A 19,192-nucleotide genomic window follows, 5' to 3' on the forward strand; every position below is an offset into this window, starting at 1 on the left:
TGCCTTGTTGAAAAAGAATTTTGTGGTTGGATTCCCTCCCTGACAGTCCCCCAGGGGCAAAGGAGTGCCTTTTTTGAGAGGGACTGAGGGTTCCACTGGGGACAAGGTCGTTATGACACTGTCATCTCATCAGTGGTAATATGTACTGAAACTTTCTCTGTAGTCACAGGACCAATCTTGTTTATTGCTGAGACCACCCCTCTGAGGTGGGTGTTGTTACTAGACCCTTCTTACTGATGAGGTCACAGCGGGTCCAGAGTTCCACAGCGAGTTACATGGAACTCAGGAGCGCAGACTTCATAGCTTGCACTTGATTTATTCCCTGCCTAATTTAGTGATCTGACCAGCCCCATTCTCACTTCCTGAAGAAGGGAGCTGGCTGTTTCTGTCGAGGTGCAGATGTAGGGAATCATAGTCACCCTTTGTTGAGGACTTGGTTTATACAGCTCTGCTCCGTTCTGTTAGCGTACCTGATGCCACCCTCTGGTACTATCATTCCATCAGCCTGAGCCAACCTCCTCTGGCTTTGTCCTCAACTGTTTTCAGTCACGAGAAGCCGAAGGAGACCTCTGTGCCAAATAGAAACAGATAAGAGAGCTCTTGGCCATAAAATTGTCATGGTGCCCCAGCCATGGGAGGGCTGCCAGTTTTAAGTCTCATTCAAACTTGTCATAGCCTTTAATGTACCTTTTAAGGCTTAGCTGATGCAAAAATGAATCAGACATGGTTCTAATTCTTCAATAATCAACTAGTGTCTTGGTTTATTTTTGGTTAGTATGATTTTTTTTAAGCACCTAAATCTATTCCTGATGCAATTGACAGGTAGTAAACCAGTGTGTGGCCTTGACAGAAGTCTTGGGCCACCTCTCTGTGGTCTGTTTCCTTAGTTTCCTATAAAGATGGGAAAGGGGCATCTATATTTAGAGGGTTGTTGTGAAGCATACATGAGATAAAGTAAGAAGAACGTATAACATTCTTTCTACTGTATAGCAGATACCAAATAAATGTTAAGTTCTCTTAAAGATTAAGATGAGACCTCTCTCATCTTAAAAATCTGGAGTGGAAAGGGCTTCCCTGGTGGCGCAGTGGTTGAGAGTCCGCCTGCCGATGCAGGGGACACGGGTTCGTGCCCCGGTCCGGGAAGATCCCACATGCCGCGGAGCGGCTAGGCCCGTGAGCCATGGCCGCTGAGCCTGCGCGTCCGGAGCCTGTGCACCGCAACGGGAGAGGCCACAACAGTGAGAGGCCCGCGTACCGCAAAAAAAGAAAAAAAAAAAATCTGAAGTGGAAAGAACGTGGCCTATAAAGTCACACAAAATCAGGTTTGATTCTGGGTCCTACGACCCTTGTATTGCGTGACATCAATTTCTTCATCTGTAAGAAGGAAAATGCTCAGCTCATAAAATTCTTGTGCATCTTAATAACACAGATTATAATAACCTAATATTAATTAAACCCTAATATGTCCTTAATATTAACTTATAAAATCCTTACAATTAACCTGATGTTAGATAACCTAGGGGAAATATCTAGTAGGATGTTTGTTCCATAGCATGTGCTTCCTAAATGTTAATCCTCTTCCACATTTCTTTTTCCCTGTGATTCCACTGAGTCAGAGATAAGAAAGATCCATTCTCTGATAAGGGTCCTGAGAATATGCTTCTTCCTTTAAATGTCAAGTATCAACAAAAAATTGAAAGAAATGCAGTAGAGGAGATTACACTGTATTTCCAGAATGGTAATGGAAAATTACTCAGGATTTCAAAACCCTCAGCCTCATTGGCTTTGACTACATAATAGTGACTTAACAGGGATAGCATACTGCTTTCTGAAAGAAGAAATCAGACTGAATTTGATCCGTAGCACAGATATTGTTCATATGCATAGGCCCAAGCTTGGGTTACTGTTTATTTTTGGGCCCTTCCAATAAGCAAAGACAGAATGAAGGCCTTGCATGGATTGATAGCTTGACAGCCAATTCCCATTTCTATGTGTGTGTACTTGGTCTCTAGAGGGCTAGATTTGGGTATCAGTGAAAAGGTGGAATCCAGACTGTCTCCATCTTCGCTCCATGTGAGAAAAATCACACCAATGAGGCCTTTAGATATTGTATTTCTCAGAGGATAAAAACAGGAAAGCTTTCTGAATGACTCTGCCTGGCCATAGAACCTGATACTTGAAACTTCATTTTTACCACCATCATCACCATCTGGGCATTGAGTTCAAATACAGCTGGGACTGATTTCATTGGTTTGTCTGGTATTAGATTTAAAAAAGAATTTTGTCCTCAGCAGACCCTGTTTCTTAACACTGAAATCTTATTTGTTTTTCTCTTGATTAGGGTAAAATTCTCAACAGGAAAGGATGCTGTCCTATTTGCACTGAAAGTAAGTTTGTTAAAAATATGCTATTAATATTTATTTTGCATTTTATAGTGCAACAAGGAAAATGGTGGTGTAAGTTTTCAGCCTATTTTAGTTCTGTAGGTCTAGGTTGGGATCTTCTCACCTTTCTACAGACAATTTAAGTCAATGGTAATCCTCGAACAGAAGTACAACTGAGACAAATGTAGATGTTTCCGCTGGAATTTGTTGCTCTGAGAAATTTAGAAGACAAACGGTCTGATGAGGTTTAGGAAGGACCAGATAACTTCATGTGCCTTTTAACTGCTAATAGCATTTGCAGTCATAGCGGCTAAGATAATGATATCCAGTAAAACCAAACATTATATTTAATCTAGGAGAGATTTTCCTTCTATCATTATGAAGCCAAACAGCTGCCCTTCTTCCTCCCTCACCCCCACCGTTTTGCCCTTTCTCTTGGGCACATCCCCTGTTGCTGTTGGTAGAGAGAAAACAAGAGTTCATTAGGTTGGCAGTGGTTTGGCCATCCTGTTATTTTTTACTGAGCTGTTGAAGGTTCTCTCTAACATGGCTTATTCTGAAAGCCATCTGGGACTGTACAGAGAGCATAGCAACAGATTTAATGTCATCCCCACATGTAGGCATGCCCACATCTATTAGCAAACCACTGTGTTAGTCCCCTCACATTCATATGCTTTCAAGATAGCTTTCTGAAGTGTTTTGTTAAAGGAGTAGTATTCATAATGTCACTGTCAAATTAGTATGATAAGCAGGATTAACCAAGCCATGGAGTCTATTAGAAGGTATTTTTGAGCCATTTAGGCTTAGAGAAGTGGGCTTTGATGACAGTTGAAAAGCAGCTTTCACATGGGAACAAGCGTTCCCATTTAGACAATGGATGCATAGGTTCGTTGTATATATTACCATATATACATATATTACTATATATATACACATACATATCTATATCTCACTATTTTTTGAGACTGAGAGATATTAGACAATTATACACTATACACTGGATGAAAGTGCTGGCTGAATTAATGAAAATTAAATTATAGATTTAATAAAAGAATTTTTCTGTAAAGGTAAGGAAGTACATAAAATAACTCAAAGGAGGCCAACCAAGTATGACTTAGTAGAGCCTCGGAATTATGCAGAAAGAAGAATTAGCTATGATTAACACACCAGTTGATCTTAAAACATGTGTATAAACTATTATATTTAATCATCTTCCCAGAGAATCTCTGAGGAAATTTTGTTTAGGGATGGTTTGGAGGCCGCTTCCAGCTTCATTCCTTTTTGTATGAGCAGAGTCGAGTCTAAATTGATGAAGTTTTCCTCTGTATCCATGTCGATGAAGATGTTTGCATTTCCCTAGAAAGTACCTCCTAGTTGAAGCAGAGACAGACTTTAATGAACTCCTCAGATCTTCTAGCTGACCCTTTCGATTTGCATGGACACAGATAGGTTACATCTGCCCATCTCACTGCTGTCAGGCAGGAACACTGCTTATCAGCGTAATAAAAACATATGGCCAGTCTTGTACAGAAACAGCCTAAATCTTGAATTACCTGACTTTATGTTGCAAGAATCAAGAAGGATGATTATTGAGATCGTTGAGAGGAAAGCTACATTTCATTATTAGTTTATCCACTATGGGCTAGACTTTCCAAATATAGAATACTGGTGGCTTATTAGAAAACAAAAAGGAAAGAAAAGAAGCATAGAAGGATGGGCGTGACGAAACTAAATCAAGTTTGTAACTGGTCATATTAAATATTTATTGTACATGTGTTGTACATTGTATTGTAAATATAAATGTTGTACATGTGAATGAGTCTGTGACTTCTGTCACTGAGAGAGGCAAGTTGGCAAGGGAGAAGCCACCCAGCTGGAGGGGCACCAGGGAGATCACTGACTCTGTGCACCTGCGTCCAGCAGGTCAGTGTGGGAAGAGCCCAGGCGTGTGGTTCTTGGTCCAGATCGAGATGATATCATCAGATGGTGATGTCTCAGTTTCCTTTGGTGTTCTTTCCATCTGTTTACTCTCTCTTGCTCTCCAGCAGTTCTTCCATCAATGCTGTAAAACACATTCTATTTGTAGAGGTTTATTTATTCAGATCGAGTTATGAGATGGGATGACTTCCAGTTTTTTTAAGCAATGCCCAGATTTTCATAGCACATTCAGGTAGACTTATTCCAATGTCCTTTAGCTGCGGCCAAAAGACCTCCTATTTTGAAATTCCTTTGTCATTATACCCAGGATCCAGAACAAACCTTAGAGCTCGTTTTTTCCTCCTACGTCAATTATGACAGTTCTTCTGGTATATGGGTTCCTAGAGCAGACGAACGAAGGTTGAAGTCCAAACTAAGGTTAGTGTGTTCTAAAACCAGAAAAATGACCAATTTCTGTCTCATTCAAACAAGATCACACGTGCACATATATACCCCATTAGTTACTGCAGAGTTTTCAACCTCAGGATTGCTGATAGTTTGGCCAGATAACTCTTTGTGATGGAGGCTGTCCTGTGCATTGTGTGATGTTTAGCAGCATCTCTGGCCTCTACCCACTAGATGCCAGTAGCATCCCAGCAATATCTCCCGACATTTCCAAAAGTCCCCTGGGGAGCAACATCACCCTTGGTTGAGAAGCATTGGTACTGCAAACAGGGGTAACAGTGTAGGTGAATCCAGAAATAAACACCTGTGGTACTAGTAACAGTAACTTGACTCTTAAGACAGTGATTAGATGAAGCAGGAGGGTAAAGTGAGGCTGACCTTTGCTGATGTAAAAAGTGACAGGGTGGGGGAACTTCCCTGGTGGTCCAGTGGTTAAAACTCCTTGCTTTCACTGCAGGGGTCACGTGTTCGATCCCTGGTTGGGGAACTAAGATCCCACATGCTGCACGGTGTGGGGGAAAAAAAAAAAAAGACAGAGCAGAAGCCTCTGGATTTAATTGAATGTATTTCTATATTTTCATTGCCTAGCCCTAGAAAAAAATTGTAAAGGCATATTATATCTTGATCGATTCACGTCAACTAAACCATCTTTGCTTTAGTTGCTAGGAAGCTAGAAATAAATTTGTGCCCCATCTCTAACAGCATGTGGTTCTTGAGTAATAAACTTTCTCCTGACTTTGTCTTATATGTCTACTACCTTTATGTGTTTTGGATTATTTAGCATGTATGTGTGTAAACTACTTCCAATCCGCTTTTGGAAGGAGACAGGAATAAATACTTAGATAGATATATATACATATACATATATATATACATATATATACATACATACACAGATAAAATGGACTGATTACATAGCTTCAGATCTAAAACTTACTTTGGTTATCTGCAGTGAGATGAGTGTTGCATTGTTTCCAACAGTGACATTGCCTTGTCTGTTTCTAAAATCCCACAGAATTCCTGCTTTATTGACTGGCTTAATCTGTCTTGGTAGTGTTTCGGGCTCTTTCAGACCTCTGAAAGGAATAGTGAAGAGAAAACTCGAAGTAAACGTGTAGAACATTTTTAGTCTTCTCCTTGCAAGTCAGTGATAACAGTAATTTATAATTTTGTAGGTAATAAGCAGTAATTGAGGCACAACATTGTTATATTCCTTATAGTACAGTAGTCTTTGGGTTGGTCTGAAAGGCCAATGATGATTCTATCAAAAAAAAAAGTCCTTTTAAAATCAGACCTGAAGGAAGTATGAAAAGGACTACTGTCTTTTAATAACATGGGACATTCTCTCTTTCCAACTGAAAAGAATTAAATTTTGTTTAGATGATTTATTTAAAGTAAAATATTTGAAGTGAGCTAAACAAACTTTATAAAGCTTTGGTGCAAATGCTGTTTCCTGCCAAAGTATGAGCTGTAGCCTAAAGCGAGTCCTGCTTTCCCTGAGCTGAGTGTGATGGGATCATGAGTTGGGGGCCAAGAAGGCCACTGTCTGTTGTATGTATAGCACTTGGTTTGTGTGAAATGTTATCTTACTGTGTGTTGGCAAACAGTAGGTGGAATCTTGACCTAGCCACCCAACAGAGACCTGAATCAGATAAATTCTTTGCTGGCCGAATGTCTGTTTTCAGACATGGAAATGGTACTTAGTGGCAAAGTTTTCCCTGATGAAAGAGGGAGGGGTGTGTGTGTGTGTTGGTGTGTGTGTGTGTTGCGGTGCGTGTGTGTGTGTGTGTGTGTGGAGAGAGAGAGAGGGAGGGAAAGAGAGACTGACTTTGAGAAAGAATTTATTCTCTTAACCATCTACAAGACCAGAGGCAACCAAAGGCAGTCCAGACATTGATGCCCCATCTCCGGTCTTATAGATTCATTAAGCTGTGCCTGTAGCTACATCAATCCTCATCATCAGAATCCCAACCCCAAAACCAAGTTCACGATTACGTAACACAGAGGAGGGTAGGGTATTCTGAGCACAGATGTGCTTTTAATTGAAATAACCTCAACTACATGTCCCACAAGTAACAGGAAATATCAGATTTCAGCAACTCAGGGTACAAGGAGGCTCACAGTTGCCAGGTGACTTTTTAAAACCCCCAAGGGTTAGATTTCCAGCTGTGCCCAGCACTGGGGTGCCTGCTGTCCGAAAGGGGCCCTGCCTGCTGCGTGCACCCACCACGGGCACGGTGGAATTGCCCTGCCTGGTCTTAGCTCACCTTTTTTAAGTCCCTGAGCATCCCTACAGCGATCTCCAATTAAAGAGTGGTTGTAAGAAGGGGAATGCAACAAGTTAATGGAACAGTGACCTTAGGGCCCATTTTATGAGAAATCTCCACTGACAGAGGTTCCGCAAATTAGTAATTCTGTGTTTGAGCCTCCAAGACTGTAAGCAACTCCAGGTCCCTTAACGCCAAGAGTCTGTCTTTAACTCAGGAAAGCAAGGAAATTTGAAACCGGAGCTCAAGATGCTTGTAGAATAAGAATTTGTGGTGTTGACTTTAGCCCTGCTGAGGAGGAGGAGGAGGAGGAGGAGGAGGAGGAGGAGGAGGAGGAGGTGGTGTTAAGCTAAGTGGCCACTGAAGTTAGCCTCCAGCATCTGGAGGTGGGTTTGTCACAGCTCCCAAGGCCCAACCAGCAGACAGGGTGGCAAATAAAACCCAACTGTACCGCACGCGGCGGCTGGGAAACCCCACGCAGGCAGAAGCGGCAGTGGAAGGGTGTGAGGAAATCGGTTTGTTTTCCATTTTGTTTGCAGTTCTGTTCTACGGGATACTGTTACCTTCAATGTTCTGGCTGTAAATTGATGCAAAGTTGGAGGAGCCTGAGGTTATTAGGGGTTATTATCCACCACGTATTGTCAGTTTCTACAGGGTGTTAGTAACTTCGTCAGTTCTGACTGTTTAGTTAACAATCATCATCATGGAACAATAATGGCAGTCATTGTAATAGCAGCAGCAGCTAATATTTATTTATATTAATAAACAGCCCGAACACTGTCCTGGGCTATCGTTGATCTTTTTTGATCCTCACATCCATTTCATTGTCAAGAAATGTTATTAGCTCCATTTTACAGCTGAGGGAACTGAGGCTCAGAGGTTAAGAACGATGCCCAAGGTAGGTAGTGGAGCCCAAATTCCTCCAATGAAGTCTGGCCCCAGGGCCTGGGCTGGAGTTTCTACCATTGACTTCTTAGTCATTTTGTTCAGTTTGACAACCAGGTGCAGTTAGGAAGGGAAGAGAAGGTCTGAAGGGCTTTACAACTGGGGGGGATTAGAGATTGGAGAACGATTTTAGGAAGAGTTTCCAATTTGATAGTGTTTCCCTCCACGCCACCCAGGGAGAAAGGTAGACTCAAGTGCCCACGTTTTCATCTACCTGGTGACACCTCCACCTTTCTGCTCAGGTCCAGAACAGTTGGTGACTCAAACTGGCGTGGTTTTTCCATGTCCGCTCATTTTTCCAGGTATTTTTTTCCTTCTGGCAACTCAAGGTGGAGGTATTTCCAGCAGTAAGTGAAGATCTCCCCAAAATTTCTTACTTACAGTGATAAAATACATATAGTTTTAAGTTTGAAATCACTGTGTATAAATTCCATTGGGAGTAAGAAAGAGCAGAATTGCTCTGCCAGTCAAGCTCATCATCATTTTAGCATCATGGAACTGTATAAATGAATGGACCTTAACTATGAGGTCAGCCTTTCTACTTCTTAGATGAGGAAACTGAGGCTCACAGTAGTATTAACTTGAAGAGCTACGATGAAAACCTGCATTTGTTTACCTCCTTCTCCAGTATTCGTTCTGTAACATCATATGGCCTCCCTGGATTTTTGCTTGGGAAAGTATTCTTAATACAGATATACCATAATTAAATCATTCAGTTAAAAGTTATTCTCTTGCCTAATTTTGAAAGAATATATCTTTATACATAAAGATATGTATAAATTCATTATTAGACATCTGGCACATTTGGCCAAGGCTGCCATCTTGAATCTCAAGGAAGATGCAAATACCCAGTTGTTAAAGAAACTTGTGACCAAAACCTCTTAAAAGTGGTGCACCTAAAATACCCCTAAGTGACAAAACAAAGAATACAAATCCCAAACTCTGAGAAGTATACTTTGTGGGAAAAACTGTATAATAAATTACACATGACTGTATGCAAAGCTGAGGCAGATTTATACCTCTCTGGAGGTCACATCTCCTCTGAATCAAATAAGAACAACAAAAAATTGCTACTCTGCTGCCACTACAATTGCTCCTCTTACCAGCCGCGATTTATTGAATGTAAATCTGTGTCAGGCATTGTGATAAATGCTCTCCGTGCATTCTGTCACTTAATCCTCACAATGATCCATGCAGTGGAAGCTATTGTTATACCCATTTTACAAATGAGAGATCTGAGGGTCTGAGAAATTAAATAAGGTGAGGTCAGCCAATAGCCTGGTCCATGTGACTCCAAAGCCCAAACTTTAAGCACTATTATATGTTCTTTGTTGACTACATTTTTACTCATTTTGGAGGTTTACTGCGAAATATATATGAAGTTTGCCAATTTCTTTCTTCTGTACATGATTAAGGGCTTCTATTTGAGAGCAGCTGTATTTGCTCACCTTTTAAAACCTTATCTATGTTTCTGAGGTCACTTCACCTCTTCAGCTTTTTGGATTACAATACTTGAATTGTAACCTTCTTTGGGAGTTTGGAGATATGACTCATTAGCTGCACTCGGTGGTTCCCTTTGATGTGAAATTCATATTTATGAGTAGTATCATCCTTTTCCTTATCGCAGTCCCCTTCTTGGTTAATGCTCTCCACCCCCAACCATTGCTCCTTTCCTCTGCTCTGCCCTTTCATATCTCTCCTTAGTACACACATCTGTTCTGCTTTTACTTTACACCTTTTCATCCTGTGAGCTCACAGCCCTGCCTGCATCTGCAGTTACTCTCTCATTTTGGTTTCACATTTGTCCAAACTTCCAGGTCCTTAACATAGGACTTCTTGACAAGATATGAATATGGTACGTCTCAGCTTCTAAATTTTTTGGAGAGTACATTCTTCTTTCACAAAGGAATGTATTTGAATTTGATTAACAGTTGCTACCTTTGATTCTGTAAATTATCTGGGTTGGGAGTTGGATGGAGAGATCAATGGCTGTTTCCAGCCCCTATCTGTTGACTGAATTTTGGCACCCCCTTTATCCCAGCTGCACAGGTTTTGAGTCTTAATGTTATTTCTCATACTTCGGGCATTTCTCTCCCTTGTTGATAATCAGTCATCAGGTCTGGTTGATTGTCTCTTTGCGTGTTTTTTCTAATAAATAATTTCTTTCCCATTCCCACGGCAGCCAGAACCTCATCTTATTGCCTGCAACTAACTCTGTCTTTTCTCCGTCGGCCCCTTCTGCATACCACTGTCGGAATCCAAACTTGGCTTTCACGAAACCAATACCGGCTTCCTTCACTGGTCTCTCTCAGAATTTCCCAAAGTTTGTTTTATAAAACTCTAGTGCTGAGGGATAGTAATGAATAAGATTTTCAAAACAAGGTTCTGTTATTAAATACGTTAGGGAAATGCTGGGTCAAGTAAACTGGAATTTGTTTCCTCACTGCAGAATTCGCAGAGCCCTTTCTATGCCAATGTGCAGGGTAGACTTGCAGGAGGATGGTGGAGCGTAGAGTCCCTCCCAAGTTAATTTGGGCTGCAGAGGTTTTTTTATTTCTACTTATTTTGGCAGAGTAACAGGCAGGATTGATGTTTCATAGGAAACATGTTAAGAAATGCTGGTTATCTGGAATACATTTAAACTTCTCAGGCTGGCAATAAATCTCAGGCCAATTTATTTAGACGGCTTGGGTGTCTTACATCTCCTGAAGCAACTACCCACTCTGGGCAGATCAGTCTCCTGCTATTCTTGTGCAAGCTGCCTTCTCTCCCATGTCCACGACTTTGTTAACATTCTTCTTTTGGTCTAGCGGCTTACTCCATTCTACCCCCAAATCTACATTTGTATGTCTTTTATAGATGAACTAAACTCACATTGTCTTTTCAACACATTTCCATTTTATAAGTATGTTACAGTCTTATCCAGCCCTATTTCAGCAGGCAGTGGGTATCTACTTGCTAGATTTGCATAGCATTTATAATAATACAACTAATAATGACTACTCTCTAAGCATCTATTATACTTTGGGCACTTTTGCAATGCTATCTTTGTCTTTATAACCACCCTGCAGAGTAGTTGTTCTTCAACTCATGTTACAGGTGAACAGACTGAGGTTATACAGGTAGTGTGCGCATGTTTTTGTAGTCATTGGGTAGCAAGACTGGGATTCAAACCCAGGGCTCTCTTCTAAGCAACTTACTTAATGTTCACAAAGCTCTAAGGTGGCTTTAAAGCTGGAAGATAGGTTAATTTAGAGATGTGAAACCCATCTTTTCACTCAGGTAAGAAGTCCTCTTTACTGATAGATAGCGATTTCTAGTTTAAAGAGGGCAGACATTTTAAGGTCAGAGCTTGGATGATAGAGTGGCAAAAATGCATCTTCTATAACAAGTTTGTATTAACACCCAATGAGTTTCCAGCATTCTGGAAGGTGCCCTGGAGGACATGGATAAAAAGCTGATACAGACCCTGAGTTTAGGAACTTGTAATGTGGTTGGGGAGATGAAATGTAAACACATTAAATGAGAGAACCGTGTAATATAGTTTTTAATTAACTTCTAGATAGATGTCGTTAAACTGAAGTTCATGAACTCTTAGGAGGTCATTGATCAGTCTTAGGAAAGGGTGTCTGTGAGCCTCTACATTTGAGTGGATATACTCATGTGCACTTGGAAGGAAGAGTGTCTATACATTTCTTCAGATTCCCCCAAAGCTCTCTAATCCCAGTTTGTTAACAACAATGACTGCGTAGGATGCTGTGGTATAGGGTGTAAATGGAAACATCAAGTCATGGTGTGGGAGGCACTGGCTTCAAAGCCACAGAGATTAGGTTGGACTCTATCTTTACTGCTATTGGCTGGGTGACCACGGGCAACAAGGAAACCTCTCCAGACTCATTGCTAAGAAATTAGGGTAATAGTATATACCATGTGTAGAGAAGTAGTGAGGATTAAAGGAGATAGTGAAAATATGGAAAACATCTGGCATGGTACCTGGTGTAACCTAGTCACTCCAGACCAAGTTGCCTTGACTTTTGCTAGATTTATTAGTTTCCTATTGCTGCTGTAACAAATTATTACAAACTTAGTGTCTTACAAACAGTACACATTTACTATCTTAAGTTCTGGAGGTCAGAAGTCTGAAATGGATCTGAATGGGTCAAAATCAAAGTATTGGCAGGGCTGCATTCCTTCTCGAGGCTCTAGGGGAGAATCCGTTTTCATGCCTTGTCCAGCTTCTAGAGGCTGCCCATTTTTCTTGATGTGAAGCCTTCTTTCATCTTCAAAGCCAGCAATGGCAAGTTGAGTCCTTCTCATGCTGCAGCACTGTGTGACACTCACTTTCCTGCCTTCTTGCTTCATTTATAAGGACACTTGTGATAACATTTATCCTGCCTGGAGATAAATACCCAGGATAATCTCCCCATCTCAGGGTCAGCTGGTTAGCAACCTTAATTTTATCTGCAGGCTTAATCCCTTGTCCTGAGAGCATTAGTTAATTATTCAATTAATTACTTGATTAAGCAAAATTCTGTTGAATTACCTGCTGTACACCATTTATTACACTTAAATATTTTAGTGAGTTTAGTGTGGGCAGTTTATTTTCCTCCACTGAAATTTATTCTTTAATTAATTAACCCATTCAGTTAACAAATATTTGATACCTAATATGTATTATACCAGGCATTGCTATGAGTAATGCATAGATGAATCCGTTTATCATGTATATAAATGTAGATTCCCCCAATATACAAGCCAGTGTGCCACGCACTGAGAAGTATACACAAAATTTACGTGTAAGGAGTTTAAGGCCTGTTTTAAGCGTTAAGGATACATTACAACTAAAAGCTGTAGTTGGGTGGAAAGTGATTTATCATAAGCGTTCTGTGGGTATGATGACCATATTTTTAACCTTTAACCTTTTAACCTTCAAACTGAAAAACATAGTGTGACTGTAAGATAGAGTATTTGAATTTAAGAAAAGTCCCAGAAAAGATGAGCTGTGTGGTCAGTTTTGCTTTGGGGACTTATAGGAAAGAGAAGCGACTTTGGCTGAGATGTGGGGAAGGTTGGCACGTGAGCTGATGAACTCCAGTGCTGTGAACTGAGGTCTGGGGCAGGCACAGGCCACTGCACCAACCAAGATGAGAGGTGGGGAAGCCCTGGGCTCAGCTGGGGAGGCCGTAATAGGATGTCAGCCTCGGCTTTACGTTTAAATTTAGTTCAAATTAGATCTCAAAGGTAAAGATGCTCCCTGTTCTCTTCTGTTTGAAGTTGGTGAGGATATGAGGTTATGGAAATTATATGAAAAGAAATTTACATTCTTAACAGTATCCCTACCAAACCTTTTTTTTTTTTTTTTAATGTTACTTTCAGGTACCTACTCAACTTTTTAAAAAAATGAGCTTTTTATTTGTAGATTTGTAAGTCTGTCTCATGGATTAGGGATGGGTGGAAAGAAACCCGCTATGACCTAACCCCACATTCACACAGTAAAGTCAGATTAAGTTTTGATTTAAGAAGCCAAGGATGTAAAATCTGAAAGGAATCCAGGTGCCCCTTGGTGGAGCTTCTGTTGGCTTTGAGGTCCCCTGGGGGCAGCAGCTGTCAGGGACACCTCTGAGAGAGGCCAGAGCCTCCTGTGTGGGGAAGTTCAGTTCCTGCTGGATCACACACAGCCTGTTTATATTGGAGGCTTACATCATGTCAGGAGGAGCCTAGACAAACAGCATAAGGGCTTGTGTTCAGGGCAGCGTTTCTAACCCCAGCCTTTCCTGGTTCTTGACCCAAACTTGGCATTATCATGGCTCTTACCCACCTGGGATTCCCAGGAGCCCCTGCATGACCCAGTGGCGCCGGAGTCCCACAGGGCCCGTTTTACTGCAGTTTATGTTGAGGAAAGTTTAAAGCCATGTTTTTCATTTGATAGACCTTCCTCATGGTTAGAACACTACTCTGGAAAGGTACTGTTCTGTGTAGTAGTGTGGTATTCTCTTTGCAGAGAATAATGGACTGCGGATGAAAGTCATTTTCTGTGTTTTCAAAGTGACTTTAGTAACTGGGGAAATCTTACGGTAAGTGAAGAGGAAATAAAATTTCATGTACAGGATAATCTTAACTATGTTAAAATGTACACAAACACAGACACACACACACACACACACACACACACACACACACCCCAAAATGGTAAACAGTGATTATTTCTTGTTGGCGGAACCGTGAATGATACTTTTTTTATTCTTATGCTTTTCTGTTTTTGTTTTGTTGTGTTTTGAGGGAAGGGGGTTAGAGTCTTCTCAGTTTCTCTTATTTTTTATGACATGAGGTTGTATAATTTTCCCTTAATTTTCGCTGATGGATGTTTTGAGAATAATCACTGTTCTCAGAAGGAAGGCATCTTATTAGAGTAAATATACCCATGGGAGAAATAAATGTACTTGATGAGGTTAAGAGAAAAACATTGGAATTTTGTTTTCAGAAGCAGCCCGACTCTATTAATTCTCATAGCTGTCTTATTAAAATAGGTAAAATCAAAGAGGTATGTTTTAATCCAGTATTTTTATTTTTTTAAAATAAATGTCCTTATTCCAAGAGTATACATAGTGATTATAAATAATAAAATGTAAATAATAATGTATATACACATAAACAAGAAAGAGGAAAATAAATGTCACACGTAATTTCATTACCTAAGAGAAAAAACATTCTTAATATTCTACTCTTTTTTTTCCAGTTCCTAGACATTGTATACATATTATTGAAAACAAACCAAAACAAAAATGACGTCTGATAATTTGACTTAAAAGACTATGAAAGCACATACCACTGCTTGTAAACTGGCTTTTTCTCTCCATCGTCTGACTTAAACATATTCAGGCAAGGATAGTTACGGAAGGGTCTGTTTATTTAGCTCTAACTGCCACTCCAGGCTTTCCAGAAGAGTGTGACCAGACATCAGAACATCTTGGACTGTGACTCATTTCACTGGGTCTGCTGAGCAAAAATTATATGAGGATACAGTGTTCATTTTTGTCCCTTAAGTGTTTCTATAGTTTTTTTTCCTTTTCAGAGAGGCAGATTTTTTAACCCTGAGATTCTCACTTTCCGTCATTTTCTGTGCATGTGTTCGCTGCTCCTGCATGGACATCTCGAGGATCTGGCATGGGGACCTTGAGGTGCCAGGAGAAAGGGGCAAGGTTTCAAAATTATATTAGTTTGTGATAAAAATGTCCCAAATGACACACATAATTCTCAGGCATCTTCCTCATCATGAAATTTTGTTGGCTTCTTCTATATTGCCCTTATACAGAAAAATCATCCTGATCTCCAGACCCTTCTCTTCCACAAGTTATGGCCTCTTGAAAAATATCTTTCCTGACAGCCCTGCTCACACATGATTTCCCTTGCCTGGTCTCCCTAGATGTCCCTCACAGCTTCCTGCCCAGCTATGAGCAAGCTCAGATTTCCCTAGGGCCCCAGGGCCATTCTATAGGCAGTATATTTTCTGTTGCTTCTTTGAGGATTTGGTTTGTCACATAATTGACCTTATCTACATGTACCCACATCTTGACTCTTAAAAACAAAACACAGGGACAACAAAAATGAAAACAGAAACATAAGGCAGAAGAACATAAGGCAGAAGAAAAAAATTATCGCTCATGGTTCTACCACCAAGAAACAATCTCAGTTTACAATTTTGGGGTATGTGTGTGTTTGGATATTTATTTTAACACAGTCAAGATTATCCTATAGATAGAATTTTGTTTCCTATTTTTCACTTAATATGGCATAAGCATTTCTTCAATCATGAACATTATTTACAGACTTTTTCAATGACTAGATAATAGTTCATTTTATGGATTTACTACCAAGTGCTTAGCTATTTGTTTAATGTTAGGAGACAATCTAAATATCCATTTTCTTACAATGTGTCCATGATCAGTAGGCATGAAGAATAGTGCTAGGGTATGTAGTGAATTCTTGGTAAACGTTAGCTGTTACTGTTTTTGTTAGTTGTCATTTTGATGCAGTTGGGGTCAGAACACCTGGAGAAGCTGTATGTTGTTCCCTACAGACTCCGGGCAGAAGGTGTAGGCATGCCCTGTGCCTGCCTGCTCACAACTGAGAGAGGATTTCTCAGGAATATAATTGCAGCTCCTTCACTTGTGCCTTGGCCTTTGCCAGCTGAGGTCCATCTATTTCAAGCTCAAGAGCTCAAAAGCATTGATTGGTTCTGAGTTTTCTTGACAAGTATGTGGCATTAAAAGCTCTGAAAAAGCCCTTTTCTTGAATTTGGTGCATCTGGCGGTCAGGTTAACATTTAGTTCTTTGGGGGCACATGGTAGCATTAACTTTGAACTATTATAATTCTCCTGATGCCACTTGAGGTGTCCCAAAGAACGGCCTTGCTCCCTGTCAACCAAAAAGCACCATCTTCATCCCAGGGAAGGATTCCATTTGTCAGACTGTGAGAGCAATGTGTGATAGGACAATTTTGAAGTAATCACATGGAGAAAGGACTGGAAAATGCAGTATGGGGTGGTTAGATAGGTGGGAACGCTATTTGGGGGGATATAGGATTAAGAAGGTGAGGGTGGGGTACAGTGTGGAGCAACAAACTGAGTAAAACTGGAGTCGCAAGGAAAGAACACCATAAAAAAGGATAAGAAAGGAATCGAAATGGCGGGTGAATTAAACTGTTGCTGGTGAACTTTCAAAGCTTTCTCTCCCACCCTTTTCTTCCACCCTCCTCCCCCAAGTAGTGCCTTTTTTATATTCCTTGAAGTATTTGCTCATTGAAACTCTCCTACATACCAGAAACAATGTGTTCTGTGAGTCTCTATTAAATGTTGACAAGGAAAGCTAACTTAGAACAATAATTAATTTACGAAATTCCCAATACGTATGATTTATATGGAGTCATGTGAAATTGACATATGAAATGACATAATGTATCATAAAACAACATTACTCTCCAAAAATTTTAGAAATTAAAAGCAAATGTTTGCCTTGGATCCAGTTGGTCCCATCAGATCAGTTGGCACATCCTTCTTCTGTATTGATGCTTACTTCTTCTGTTACGTATTCAGAGCAATTATTTGTATAGGATAGTTTCATATTCTTGACCTGTTCTGGAAATCGATCTTTTTATTTTAGTTCTTTCATCATGTGGGCTAATTTCTCTAAATGAATTTCTCATTTCCTGGTTGTTTATGCCTTCTTAAAAACAGATAAAATATCTTTATATAGAAAACAAATCAATGCCAAATTTTGTTGTAAAAAAAGAAATGATATCTAGTTTTCTGTATAAACCTTTGAAATGCCCTAAAGTGTAAAACTTTACTTGGGTCTCATAAGTATTTGAATTAGTGGTATTTTGAAGTGATGAATTCATTGGAATTTCTTAAACTTAATGAATGGTGGGCTTTACAATTGATTCTTTATCCAACTTTAGATGTTGATACACAGATCAAAATATAGGAGACTTGTATTTCTAGAAAATACAGAGACTGTCAACTTTATCCATGTTTGGTTCTTAACAATATTAAACATGTATCTGTTTGGCAGTTCTATTTATCTGTACTTAGAAATACATGAGTGTTGAATATAATACTTTTCTAAGACCGTGAATAACACTGAGAATACCATGTTTCCAAATTTTTTGAATCAGTTAAATGGAAACCATACTAATGCTTTGGTGTATTGTCATTTATGTTGCTGCGTTTTACTTATATTTTTGTTCTTGTTTATATGGGTTATGAAATTAGGCCAGTTCTGTTTATAAAATTATCCTAGTTTCATTTATCTGTCTTTGACATTAAGACCATAGAAGCGTATCAAGTCTCTAAAATAGAGATGCTTTAAGAATTCAGAAGTGTTGTAGATAACTTTTAAGTATAAAAGCACCAGAAGTATTACATGTCCTGTGAGGTTTGGTACAAACTTTTAGAACAACCAAACTTTTTATTTATTTTCTTTTAAGTTGATTTTCCTTAGTGCACCTCTGCTAAGGCCTTCCCTTTACCTGGCAGGTGCCCCTATCAGGTTTATTGCAGGGACCCCTGATTTCTCTTTGAATCCTTCACTCGGTTTATGACCTGCTTTTGTCTCTCACTCATCCGCAGAGCCTGGCGTTTGCACAGTATTCGGAGATCCCCACTACAACACTTTTGACGGACGGACATTTAACTTTCAGGGGACGTGTCAGTACGTTTTGACAAAAGACTGCTCCTCCCCTGCCTCGCCCTTTCAGGTGCTGGTGAAGAACGATGCGCGCAGGACCCGCTCCTTCTCCTGGACCAAGTCGGTGGACCTGGTGCTGGGCGCCGGCACCGTCAGCCTCCAGCAGCACCTGACCGTGCGCTGGAACGGCTCGCGCATCGCGCTGCCCTGCCACGCGCCGCAGTTTCACATCGACCTGGACGGCTACCTCTTGAAAGTGACGACCAAAGCAGGTGGGCTTCTAGAAGCACCGGCCTTCTCTGTACCTCTGGCTCTTCCCTCTGTCTCACCAACTTGTGCTCAGGAGCTGCAGCTGCTCCTCCTCCACGGAGGAAAACCAGAGGCAGAGCAGTATTCCAGCCGCAGGTGTGGCCGCACGCCCGAGGTGCCACAAAACAGCTGGAGAAATTTGCACACCGAGGAGCCTTGCAGTCTGATGCCAGTTACACCAGTCTTGCAATCTGTCGACATCCAGTGCCTTTCCATCCTCATTCCAGACATAGCGGTGGTTCTCTCCAAATGACCCCTTTCTCATGTTTTGTTGCTACTTTAGGCCATTGATGTCTAGCTTGGAATTGTGTCTTTCCCAGCTCAGCCAGTAATGTGCAGTCTCACATCCGTGAGAAAGAGTGTTTCCTTGTTAGCATCTGTCCAAGAAGGAGGGACTCCTCAAAAGCAAACTGCAAAAGTGTGGGTGTGAAGATGGGAGTGCAGATGGTGGACTGTGTGACCAGCAGTCCTGTCCATTCTTGACCCGGGGCAGGATGCTCATTGAGTTGAGGGGTAGAACCACCGGCTTCTGCTGGAGGACACTTAGGATGCTTGCTCTGAAAGCACTTCCCCCAGCCGTGGGCACAGGCAGCTGGCCGCTGAGGCCTTTTCTCAGCATCACATGTTGCCTGAGGCCCCCTGGACTCTGTGTTTCCCCTCCACGGGCAGATACATTCCCCCTTGGCCAAACTGTTCATAGTTGCTAGTAGGTTACTCCTA

At 40.8% G+C, this 19,192-nt stretch overlaps 1 protein-coding gene across 2 annotated transcripts in view; it reads left to right on the forward strand.

Annotated features, from left to right (window-relative positions):
• Positions 1 to 19,192, forward strand: part of BMPER (BMP binding endothelial regulator) — a 263,417-nt gene that overhangs the window by 159,224 nt on the left and 85,001 nt on the right. For both annotated transcript variants that reach the window (XM_079932454.1, XM_079932455.1), the window contains exons 11-12: positions 2,342 to 2,387; positions 18,106 to 18,435. In XM_079932454.1, the coding sequence (XP_079788580.1) occupies positions 2,342 to 2,387; positions 18,106 to 18,435 (376 nt within the window). The remainder of the gene's footprint in view (positions 1 to 2,341; positions 2,388 to 18,105; positions 18,436 to 19,192) is intronic.

Source organism: Stenella coeruleoalba, assembly GCF_951394435.1.
Source record: "Stenella coeruleoalba genome assembly, chromosome: 9".
Classification (NCBI taxonomy): Eukaryota; Metazoa; Chordata; class Mammalia; order Artiodactyla; family Delphinidae; genus Stenella; species Stenella coeruleoalba.